This window comes from Porites lutea, chromosome 12, assembly GCF_958299795.1.
Source record: "Porites lutea chromosome 12, jaPorLute2.1, whole genome shotgun sequence".
NCBI lineage: Eukaryota > Metazoa > Cnidaria > Anthozoa > Scleractinia > Poritidae > Porites > Porites lutea.
The window spans coordinates 461,998-474,528 of record NC_133212.1 but is presented as its reverse complement, the minus strand read 5'-3'; the positions used below and the strand labels follow the sequence as shown (position 1 = coordinate 474,528).

The following is a 12,531-nucleotide window of genomic DNA, read 5'->3' as shown; positions in this document are numbered from 1 at the left end:
GCCTAAGTTTATTTCTTACTTGCTCGCAAACCGCCTTATTGTTTTATCACATATAATACAAGACTAAGTCCGGCCTACTCTGTATCGTAAACCGAGAACTTTCTCTGACAAGTCAGCTAACGCGCCTTTCAAATGTCGTCTACATGACTACTTCCCTTCAAGACCTGGTGGCCTAGGCCGCATTGTTTAGCTCATTGCGGATAACAGGTACTCGCAAGTTACTCCCTCCACTACCTAAGGTCTAAACTATTCAAAACTTGTAGTCAAATTTTCTTTTTTGGATTCTTGTAAGAGACCATAGTTTCTCGTGAATCTCCCAAAATATTTATCCAGTTATTAGCAATCCACTTCTCTCCCTTTAGAATGTCGCATCCTCCGTGATAGGTCATCTGGTCTAGTCGTCCGTGCCATCCTGTCTTATCATCTCGCAGATGATTATACCACATAATTGCCGTCCCTTTGCGGGGTTTTACAAATAAGTTGGCCTTGTGACAGTGCTTGCTCAAGTCGCAGCGGTATTTAGTTATCTGTGCCCACGCCTGAAAGAAACAAAACCCTTAAAATAGCGGGAAGGGTTTGCATAACGACCGTTAAACTGTACAAATGCTCTTAGTGCTGCAACGACACTGCCTGTCAAGTATCGCAAAGTTTGCACCTAGACTGAATTAAAAGGAATGCTAGTTAAAACCGAATTAGATTAGGAATTGTATTAGGACTCCCCTGGAGACATAATTATTCGCGCCCAGGAAGCCGCTTCACTTTCTTAGCGTTTACACTTAACACAAAAGTCGCCCAATGTAAGTAAGTAAGTAAGTAGAAACTTTATTAATGTGTCAATGTATTAAGTTTTCACAACTAGTTGGGGACACAAAAATAAAAAATTATTTACAAATAAGAAATAGTAATGATAATGTATATACAATTAAAATATGTAGCATGTATAAATTGTATAATAAAACAATAGGTATATAAAAGGTAGTCTCTAAGAACTGCAAAGGTTACAGCAGCTATTGTTGTTGTTTACAAGGGTATCCGGATTCCAGAATCCGGGATTTTTTCTATTGTGGAATCCGGAATTTTGGGCCCAAGGAACCCGGAATCCCGCTAACGATTGGAATCCATAATCCCAGTCCCACTGACAAAGAATCCGGCCAATCCAGAACCTGGAGTCCGGACTCCACAACTTGCACAGAATCCAAGACTGTCATGGATGATTACCTGGTTTTGGTGAACGGGAACTTGACAAAGAAATAAGAAATGAATCTGTATCCCTACAACCTCAAATCGTGATATGACCATAATTATGATACTCGAGGAATCTCTCAAGGGAAGCATTAACAGGTTATTATGACGTCATAAGACAAAGAAATACTTCATATCTTCCAGAGGGCCGCCATACTGGATCATCAAATCTTAGTGTTAACCCAGGTTATCAAACTTGAAAGTGGTTGTTTGCCCTACCCCACTCATCACAAAATATGGATAAAATTTTGGTAGGAATGCTTACCTCGATGCTAAATGTAGCATTATTGGCAACTGGGAAGGCAGTCTCACCCCCTTCTTCAACGTCGTTTAAAAAATATAATACTGTGATATATCTGCACAAGAAGGTAAGTCAATTCTTATTAAGTCTCTAGCTAAAGGAAAAGGTGGAAGAAATATGGTTTCTATTTAATAACTTAAAATTGTTCAACGTAGGAGAACGTACAAAGATTTTAGTACATACTAGTTGCAGGGGGCTTATGGTACACTCCTACCAAGGCGCTATTGACGTGTTTTGTGAGTGAGAGAAGATTGGGGTTAGGTTAAAGAGCGCAGGAGCTCTTGGGAAAAGACTGTTCCTTCCCATGAGTCCCGCTCGCCTCAACCTTACCTCAATCTTCTCTCACCCCCAAAACACATAAATAGCTGGGTAGGAGACTGAGCTTATGGAGAATGACGCACTACATGCGCAGTACCTGCAGAGGCGACAGCGTCTTCTGTCTCGGAATACACAGCAAGGAATTCTGGGATCCACATCCTGTGAGTCATGATGACAGTGGTAATGTCCCTCGGGATCGTAATGAACAACCTACGTGTAAAAAAAAATACTAGAATAGTCATCATGGTCATTATCACTACTATCATTATCATAATCAAGGATACAAGAGGAAATGGAGCATAACAAGCGTGTAGTTAATAAACCTTCAATCTGCTTACTTGACATAAGATTTTGTGCGCACAAACTCGTCCTTTCTTTTTGTATGTAAGGAGTAAATATGGCCGTCAGGGCTAGCGAAGCTCTCTTTTCAGATATATCTTAAACTGACGCTAGTAAGGATGTTCCTGAGAAAGCTGAAATGTCTACCATGTGACCAACGCAGACACAAAACCTCTGAGTTCCCGCAGGAATTCGAACCTAACGGTCAAGCACTCTGGCCACTGAGCCTGGAGAAAAATAACGTCGAACTCTGTTTATAAGTTCCTACCTGAAGTTCTTCACTTTCTTCAACAACTGCTCTGGGAAGCTTTGTTAGAGCTGCAACTCTGAAAATCAAATCATACATCAGCCCATTGACTCCGCAACGTAACAAAAAATCATTATTAACCGACAAAAAAAACATTCCAATTAATTGTTAAAACAATGCAGAATTAACTATAAATATGAGAAAGCACTAAATGGTATAAAAACAAAAATAGTTCTCGTCTACAGGTGGAAAGTGAGGCAAGAGCTGGCTGGCTCTTGACTGGTGCCTGATAAATTCATGAGATATCATGACATACCTATCATTGAGCCCTTTTATCTTTCTGTGGTCCAACCATGTTTGCCTGCTATTTCGGCTCTTGACTCGAGGCAGCGTTTTTGCCACGTTATGAAGATATCTCATGATTTTTTCGGTTCTTACTGTTAGAAACTCTCTTAGGTCCATGACACCTGAATAAGTAACACAATTAATTGTTCATGATGAGACCTCACGATAAATGTTTAGGAAAATGCTTGGAGTCACTGAGTAGAGTGAATGGTGTTCTTTTACAGTTCTATTTCATCGCGCGTTTGGAGTCACTAAGTAGAGTGGCCTTCTTCTTTAGTTCTATTTACTCGAACTACTTTATTGAATTCGCCACGTTGACTCAACACGGTGACAGGGGATGAAACAGGACTAACGTCTCAAATGATATCAACTCCCTCATTACCCACCCAGCCAATGAAAAGTTGTACCACACAACCGGGGTCTAGACCCCCTACTCTTTACGAACAGCAGTGTGGGTTCTTTTACGTCCCACAAAAATCAGAACAGTGAAAGAGCTGTGAGACGGCGCCTACGGTTTTTCGTTCTTATTGTAGATGTCACAACAAAGGCAGCACATTCTTCTCAGTTATTTCAAGACCCTTAGTGTTGGTTCGGCAGGGGTTTGAACCCATAACTTATCCAAATGAGCTAACCAGGCGTTGGTTATATTATCACGCGTGCAGTTAGTGCAGGAGGATACCACTGTATCTGAGTAAAAATGGAAAAAACACGTCAAATCTACCAAACTGATATTGGCTTACAAACCATTTGTGTTCTTGTCTACTTTTAATTCCTCAAACCTAGAAATTAAACCATAAACCCAAAATCGTTAGAAAGACAGCAGGTTTCTGAAGTTAACGCATGATTACAAGTTTAAATTTTCGCGGTTCTTTTTTTAATTTATACACGTAAGTTCTACATCAAGAAACTTGTCGGGCTGAAATCATATTATCGTAGGCAAAGCAATACAGTGTTTAGCGTTGGACCTTAGTCTGTGTCTGAAATTATCACTAAATTGAAAACACTTTCTTACAGTCATTAGTTTCCGGTATCAAAGGGAAGTTTCAGTACAGCTTTTCATTTATTGTGAAAAGCATTCGGATCAAGTAGTAAATTACTACTCACATTTTCTCGATGTCTTCCTCTGAGAAATACAAATCGCTGAGATCTACAAGATTGTGCATTACCTGCGAAAGACAACGTAAGAGAATATTATTTCGGTCACGTGGTAAATTGTTTAGTAGTCTGGTTTAAAACATTGTTGTTATCTGAACCGATATCTTGTTTCCGATTCATCTGAGTTCCAGTGTGTAGCACAAAGAAGAAAGGGTGTCTCCTCACAACGTTTCCCGATTTCGCTTAAGGGATTTTATAGGTTGAATGAACTTTTCCACGTTTCGCACTTCTCCTTCTAACTACATTTTTTAACTTCTTCTCAAAAGAGGTACAGTTAACGTTCGAAGAAGTTTCAGTTCTCTTCAAATTTCCGGATTTAATGTGGTTTGATGACTTTGAAAAGAGAACGCGATGACATCTTGCCACTGAAAATTCGAGAAAATGTCCTTGACTAAGATCCTTAGTCTAACCTCAACTTTATCAATGACGCCGTCGTGATTGTAATCCCAGTTGTTGAACGTCTCCTCATTGGTTGGTTCAATGTTGATTCCTGTCTCAGGGTCCTGAACTTCACTGGTGTCCAGGCCTTCTTTAGAGGCAAGGTCCACAATAGTCTGGCAATCCTCGTCAGATAAAAAGTTGGCAATTTCTATAATTAAAGCAATTGACTTATGAATTGTAGACAGGTGTCGTTGAGGTAGGGTACACCTGTCTTTTAAAAACCGCTATTTCTCAAAAGGATGTTACTGCCACGTAGAACATACCGTATCCTAAAGGGGCTTTATCACGCTATTTGTTTTCTTTTTAAAAAGCTAAAACATGTTTCACGTCAATTGAGTTCCAAAGTAATGGTTCAGTTTTGTTATTTAAGACTATTTAACAATGAATCGCCCAAGGCCACGTGAATATCGGCGAATAGTGACCTCGACAGATATTCACGTCGCCTGAGGTGACTAATTGTTTTAGTATAATTACATTGATCAATTTCCGACTCCGAAATATCAAAAAATCTGGCTGCCATTTTGAAAACTGCTAGCCTTCAATATTATAATCACCGCGCGGTGGTTATAGCGGGATGAAGCAAAGCTCCTAACCAATCATAGCGCTCTATTTTCGATAATCATCAATGTAATTTACTAAATCATTTTTGGCCCTGAAAATGTTTGCTATCCTTTGTTGGTACAGATGGCAAGGATGGATATGGATTGAAACTTGAAAAAATCGAGTTTCCTTTTACTACTATGCCTGCAAAAATCACAAAAACAATAGCATGATTAGTGCATGCATTTTTGTGCACTGTTAAAGGCACTAAGTTATGATTAACCTAAAACAGTAAGTATACTTGTGAAATAGCTCGTTCATAAGGATAACTAGGATTGTTGTGACTGTTGTCTTACCAAATATCAGCGGTTTAAGACTCAGTGTCTTTATTTCGTACATCTTTCCCGGGCTTAATTGCCTTTTTTGAATGTGGCCAACCTGGAAAAAATAAAATAAATAGGTAAATTAATTAGTAAAAAGCAAACAATCAATCGGCAATGACTGTCACAGAGTGTATGGTAGCACGAATTACGCCAATAATTTCAAAAGCAACAAAACTAACACAATAGGAAAGTATCGCTGTCCTTATAACTTTTAATCATGACGTCTCTGACGTCATAAATTTGATTAATCTCATACCCAGATCTCCGACGGCCAACGGACTTAGAGTAAGATCCATCCTCGGAGACCCAGGGGCAGATAGTGGGGATGAGGGAAAGTCTAAACGGGAGGAAAAATAGGGCACGAAGAAAATATTTTTCCGCCTGTTTAGACTTTCCCTCGCCCCCACTATCTGCCCCTGGGTCTCTGAGGATGAGTAAGATGTAAACACGAGATAAAAATATGTATAATTTTTACAGATTTTTGTCAGGTTAACGAGATTCTACTGATTCTACAGCACTTTACAAATAAACCAAATAGGCCATGGGTCATTAGATTATTTATTTTTTGTTTGATGGCAATCATGTTAACTCCTGTCTGGTGAAAATGCTTCTATAACGCTTGGGCTTACAACGTAAGATCGCGTGACTAAACCACGGCACCGTTACAACGTAATGGCATGAACAAACTCTGTTTTCGAATTAGCTATTTAGCTTCTATTTGACTTGATTTTTTTTTATTTGAGTCACCACATTTCTGTTCGATAAGCATTTGTTTAAAGCACTACGCAAATTTCTAGAAATTCGCGGAACATTCATTTCAATAAAGGTAATATTCGACCGATATTTTTTTTTTGCAAAACGTGACAGAAAGATCAGCATTAATGATTTGAACACGGTCTTATTTAATAGGCGAGAAATAAGGGGACTGTGTTGAAACACAGTAAGTTAAGGACTCATAGGAAAATTGCCTTAACTCATTTGTTTAATCTAAACAGTCTATTGATTTAATACGGACACGTCAGTACAGGCTACTCAGCTGAAACACAATCATAACAATACGGTGAGGTAATAAATAATGAAGTCATATTATTAAAAATATGAAGCCAATTTAGAATATTTCTTGGATAATCACCAACCTTAACTCCGTCCAATCTAGGAAGAATTTTGAAATCCGCATTAATTTCGGTTTTTTTGTTATTTGAAGTCCTCGCCGTGTTTCTAGTGCTCGTCCTTTGTGCTTCATCCAGCTTTCGCTCCATGTTAAATCCGTTCTTGTAGTAAATTGCTACGGAGATGGCTATGAAAGCCGTTATGGCTACAGCTATCGTTGTAGATGGGAGTGACGATTTTGAATCCGTCTTGTCTGTTTTCTTCTTTGATTTTTCCTTCGAGAACTTTTTCTTATCAGCGCGGGGCGGCGCCATCTCTGTTTCCTTATCACAGAATTGATTCAAGAAATTTGCATATCGTTAACGTTTGTCGTTTGTATACAATATACGTACATCAATAAGGGCACCAACCACATGGCAATGAAAAAACAACTTTAGTAGGTGCCGTTGTAGATTTACATTAAACTCTGCAAGGTACAAACCGGCTATTTAATTTATAGACCATGAGTGACCACTGACAAATACACTAGCCGTTTAGAGTTGTGTGACGACAATAGCATATAGCTGTCACGCTTATCTAGTATCTTGGCAACTCTGGTGGTCCTCCGTGAATTTTAACTTTTAAGTCGAGAATTTCATTTCGACGGTTCTATTTTCGGATACTACTTTTAGGCGAAATTAAAGTCGTCCCCAAATTTTGTTCGCATATATGTTGTTGGACAGCAGTCCGCAAAGCATCACGGGGCGAGTAGTCCCTGAAGACGTCAAGAGGATCGAACAGCAAAAATTCGCTACTGTGTACAGAATTACTCCTTTACTTATAAATTGTCACTTTGTCACGAAAAGATGATAATAACTGATTCTCAACTTGTAGGAGGGAAATAGCAACGCTTGGGATTATTATGGAAAAAGAGAACAATCAGTGACTATTCCAAAGCAGTGACATTGTATCCCTTTCATCCTCTGTTCTCAGCTGTTCATAGACAATCAAAATGGAAACCCGGCCTACGAGCTACCAAAACACGAATTTTTGCAAAGTATCACTGATAAAGATAACTGGAGTTCGGTCTCGAAACCAAGCCCGAATAGCAAAATACATTGCAGAATTCGAGGTGTCTGCAGCGTATCTGTTACTCGAGACCCTGACTAAACATCATTTACAGTACAAACAGGGTCTAAACTATTTCTCTTCCTCCCGTGACACTATAACAGTGCATAACTAGACTTATGTTTCCATACAATTTTGTTATCAGTTTTCTTCTTTCTTCGTCGTCAGTAATCCGCCCAGATGACTCGGAGTGATATGGTAGCGTGTTTCGTTATTCTCATCTCGCTGGCTCACCGGATACAACAGGCAATTGTGGTTTCACCTTGGGTTGAATAAGAAGGTCATTGTAGCTAGGATTGAACCTAAACGAAGTTTGCATTTCATTACAATCAACATCGGTTTCTTGTGTTAAAAGAGGCACTGACGGGTCAGATAACGGCTGAGGACCTTGTTGGAGGTACCTTGGCGGAAAACTTTCCACCACCCCTGAAGCGAGCTGAGCACAGGAAACGGAAAATGCATACGTATCACTGGCAGCATTCGTTGCGGTTCCCCCAAGGCTGACGTGTGAAGCGTCATTGGTGACGCGGCAGCCAGTACTATAATAAGTTGTCCCCTCTGACGCATTTTGCTGGAACAAACATAATGAGTTGTTATGACGCGGGTAACTCGTTGGTGGTTGTGGGGTCTGGTCACTTGATGGCTGATTCCAGAATGAAGCTGGCAGGTTACGCTGCGTCATGGGAACACTCGGTAATCCTAATGGAAACAAAAACATAAAGAAGCATGCACGGGAAAATCGACAGGACAGAGCCGTATAGAACCCGTACGTCCTTACATATCTCGTGTCGTGTACTCGTAATTTAAGCGACCACACCCAAATGCAAGGTATGGCCATACGGCGCCTAACATAAAGTTGCACCACAAGGATGATCGATCTGAAACGGAAATAGATCCGACACATCTCCCTCTTTATCAAAGGAACGGTGAAATCTCGTCAAAACGGACATCGAGAGGCCAATAGCAAGTCTCCTAGACGGACTGTCCTTATTGAGCGGCTCATATTGAAAATACACCTGATGAGGATTAGACCGCAGGTCAAGTGACCGCTTATGCGGCTTAATTGAGGTTTGAATAAAATGGAAAAGGTACCACTATTTATTAATATCCTGGAAAGGTGGTCGCAGTCGCTTAACTGGAGGTGATCTTGCTCACAGCAGATTCCGACTATAAAAATGATTTAATTTCATCGGGAGACTTCCCGTATTGGAAAAGTAGTTGCGTCAGAGGGATTTGCGTACGATACGATTAAATACTTGAAACAAAACTTGGCTACGCATAAGTAGTTTACGCTTGAATAAAGTGATAACGACATCGATTAATGCAAGCACGGACCAAAAGTCCCAAGGTGAGTAACGATATTTACACCAGTTTGATTACTCGTGAAAGACGCGCGCATTCATTTACTAACAGCCTGCATTCGACATTATTTACGACAAGGACTGAAACAGATGTTTATAATATGGGTTTTCAAGGTATTTTGACTCTCCTCTGCAAATCAGCTAGTCCAAGGTTGGCTTTAAACAAGCTACCAGAGACCGAGATACGGTATTCGTCACAAAGATGTTTTGACATATAGACTGATGAGAGAAAACAAAGCCTAAACAAACATTCATTTCTCCAACAGCCGCTGGAGAATTGAAAGATGTGCGATATACAAAGCAAATTTGCGAATAAACTTTGATCGACCTTCATCACTTGAGGAGAAGTTTGTTTTAATGTAGCTAGCGCCCCAGAAGGCAAGTACAGAAATGAAATTAAAAATATATATGGTACAAATATTCAATTAAAATGTACCTTGCAGACGTGATCCATCTACCATTTTTTCCGCGGCATCACCTGGCAAGCAAGAAAGCCCTGAAAAAGTCTGGTTAAAATGCTTGTCGACTTCTATCGAGGCCTCTCCCTGGAAATATACGAAGAAAACACCTCTTGGACTGTAGTGTGTTTTAACAATTTCCGTATCTTGCTCAGCGATACCCGGCGCGGGAACTTTTCCAGCTGTTTGCTCGCCCTGAGCGAATTCTTCGTCTGTGCTATTGGCCGGGCTTGGTCGACCGGATTTCAAGTAATGTTCAGGCCGTTGCATACTGGCATATGGATATTTTTTCGCAGCTGATTAAGTTTCACAGTTTGTGGCAGTAGCTTAAAATAAATGCCCGGAGTTTTGCAAACAAAAATCTTTTGCCTGGTACGTGTGTAAAGCAACTTTTTCTTGTGGGAACTGGTTACGACTCCCGAGCGCCGCGTCATTCGTTTAAGATAGCACGCTTTGCAGTTGTGCGTGCTATTTAAATCATTTATTTTGCCTTTCTTTCTTTGTCTTTTTTTTTTTTTTCAAAAGAAATTAAAATTATCTCTGTTCCGCACCTTCTACCTTCCCCATGTTTCTTGTTTTTTAAAATAATTAATGTTTCGCCCCACAAGTCTGGGCGACGGGAACGCTCATTGCCACGCTTAGGGGTGCAAATATTGCAATTTTTCGTCACACGTAGCTGTTGAAGTCATTGAAATCTGAGCATCAAGATTCAACGCCAGGACTAGCAGAGGGTGGTGTGCCTGTGCTTATGCTGTTCCGGACTGCATGAAACCTGTGACAAAATACTTTTTGAAAGACAGCATACCATGTCAACATCCTCATCGTAAGTAAAATCACCACACGTAAATTCTTGTCTGTTTTGAAGCACCCTCCTTTAAAGGTCACATAAAACCTTAGCCACGCCCAGATTGGTTTCTTTCAGGGGTGTGATTTTGATTTTCCGCATAGCAAAATTGGGGGTGGGGGGTGGGGGGGTGGGGAGGCGAGTGAAACGAATTACTCAAACTGAACACAAATGTTTGAAAAGGCATACGAGCTTAATTCTGTGGAGATGACGACTTGGATTTTTTATTTCGGCAAGTGCTTTCATGATCAGCTGATTACTTTGACGCCGTCACTAGAGAAAGCGCGGCCTCAACGCGTGTCAACAAAAACTGGTTTAATCAACCGCGCTAATATTTATGTCAGAGTATTCTAGCGTTCGTGATACGCTAATGTTCAGTATTGGTTAGGTAGCTTATCCGCCTAAGTCGATTGATAAAATCAGAACCTTCATTCTTGACCAAGTCTAAAAATGTTTTTATTTGCAGTTATTTGGTCCATAGATCGCTTCTTCTTGACTTCAGTAGAGTGTCTGGTCGTCTTGTTTTGAACAAGATCTCTTACCAATTGATCAAGAAAAGCCCGGAAGCAAGGGATCACGGGAATTTTAGGTTAAGCGGGAACCTTCAAAAACGCAAAGGCACCTGTGAAGCCCTTCCCATAACCCCTTGAGCCGCGCCTACCACCAAAAATCCCAGGAAGCCACTTAAACTAACAGTTCGTCGTTTGGATTTGCGGTATATAATAGACCTCTTATTATAACGGCGGCCTATTAATATATTCTTTTATAGGTATGATAATTAGCTTTTCTGACCTTGTTTGCATCTGCAAAATACAAAAGAATTCTTACGTTCAAACGAGACCAAAAAAACTCATTTATATCTATCCGTTTTTTGAAAACCAACCTAACGAAAATTTGCTGTTATTTAAGAGAAAAGGCGTCAAAAGGCAGGTTTTTTGGAGCCGATAAGCTCCAAAATCACACTAACGAAGAAAAAGGAAAGGAGAAAAAGAGAGAGCGAGGAGGAAGAAAGGAGGAGAAGAAAAAAAAGCAATGGCTTCACTCTTACTTTTTATAACGGCTACTTTGGAGATGGTGGCCGGAAAAAAACTGTTGGACGCAAAAGGTCCATTTGGGGGTAACGTTTTCAAAAATCCGGCTAGATATACACAAGTGGGCCTCCATTTTGAAAGAGTTCTATGAGTAACAAGAAAGCTAACACCAGGCTAACACAATTTTAATTTATTGGTAATCTGCGACTAGACAATTCTTGAAAGGACATACAGATCATTTATAACCAATCTCACTCAAAAAAATGTAAAACAGGAAACTAAAGTTACAGAGATACTTTCGAAGCATATCCTTCTTGTCCTTACTTGAGTTAGAGAAATGTTAATATGAACATTATAATTGGAAAACCCAGCGGGAATCAGTCCTTCATTCAGCGGTCTTACCCAACCTTGTTCCCAGGGTCTCTTTGACACTGAGAAGGGAGGCACTGGGAATGAGGTTTTGGTCTCGTCACAATAGGAATATGAGAAATTTATTACATACATAACGTTTGCAAAGTATGCAAGGTACTCATCAGTAACTGAATGTTACTGCTTGTTAAGGGGACGAGGGTGGGCATCGAGCAGAAGAAATAATTTTTCGTTCCGTTCGTCAGCATTTTTTTTCGCGTCTTATTAGCATAACAACCTCCGCCTTCCCCGCCACGAATAGGCACTACTAACTTAAAATGAATACATCTACTTTTTCACTAATAAAGTGGTTAATTATTCTGCCAACACAACGTAAATCTTCCTTTCTTGTCATCATTTGAGATCGAGCTGTCGAGAAAGAGTCAAAGATTAGCGTGACTTCTTACCAATGCATATTTAACATTAAAACATTCTCTTGATAGTTAGCCTTCTTAATTAACAAATTCTAAAATGATTCCCTCAAGTTTTGACATGATAATGACTTGCGCTTCCAGGTAACCTTTTCAAAAGAAACAGTTCTAGGCTACGCTAAGGAATTAAGCCTGCGAAAACATCCGTTTCTCCTCGCTCTCCGCCGCTGGGGACGTTTCGCGAGGAGGAACGTCTGCGACTTAGCGACAGAAATTCCATACTGATGACGTAAAATCTATCCGGAATCCGGTCAGAAGCGCCGATTGGTCGACGGAGTAGTTACATTGTTTTAGCTATTGTTTACGAATGACAGATAAAAGATAAAAGGCCACAAAGGTCAAATGTAAACGCGAAGAATCTCTAACAAAACAGTCAATATTTGTGGAAGTAGTCTGCTCTAGATGAAACATTTGAGTCTTGCTGGAGCTCGTTGGCAGATGAACATAACACTTCACCAAAATCGACCAGA

The 12,531-nt window shown here is 40.1% G+C and overlaps 1 protein-coding gene across 1 annotated transcript; it reads right to left on the bottom strand.

Annotated features, from left to right (window-relative positions):
• Window positions 1–18: 18 nt before the first annotated feature.
• Window positions 19–6,902, bottom strand: LOC140921427 (transmembrane prolyl 4-hydroxylase-like). Its single transcript, XM_073371421.1, has 10 exons — window positions 6,448–6,902; window positions 5,285–5,366; window positions 4,358–4,536; window positions 3,897–3,958; window positions 3,537–3,571; window positions 2,764–2,914; window positions 2,469–2,526; window positions 1,959–2,071; window positions 1,508–1,598; window positions 19–539 (listed from the first exon to the last, which is right to left on the bottom strand). Exons 1-10 carry the CDS (start codon window positions 6,733–6,735, stop codon window positions 264–266), a joined length of 1,335 nt encoding a protein of 444 aa, XP_073227522.1. The 5' UTR covers window positions 6,736–6,902; the 3' UTR covers window positions 19–263.
• Window positions 6,903–12,531: the final 5,629 nt, after the last annotated feature.

Excerpts from the sequence above, each read along its gene's own strand:
- LOC140921427 (XM_073371421.1), bottom strand. The coding sequence starts at position 6,735 with ATGGCGCCGCCCCGCGCTGATAAGAAAAAGTTCTCGAAGGAAAAATCA. Across the intron at positions 3,959-4,357 it reads GCGTCATTGATAAAGTTGAG|GTAATGCACAATCTTGTAGA; the intron begins GTTAGACTAAGG and ends TGTCTTTCGCAG. Across the intron at positions 1,599-1,958 it reads AGACGCTGTCGCCTCTGCAG|ATATATCACAGTATTATATT; the intron begins GTACTGCGCATG and ends CTTCTTGTGCAG.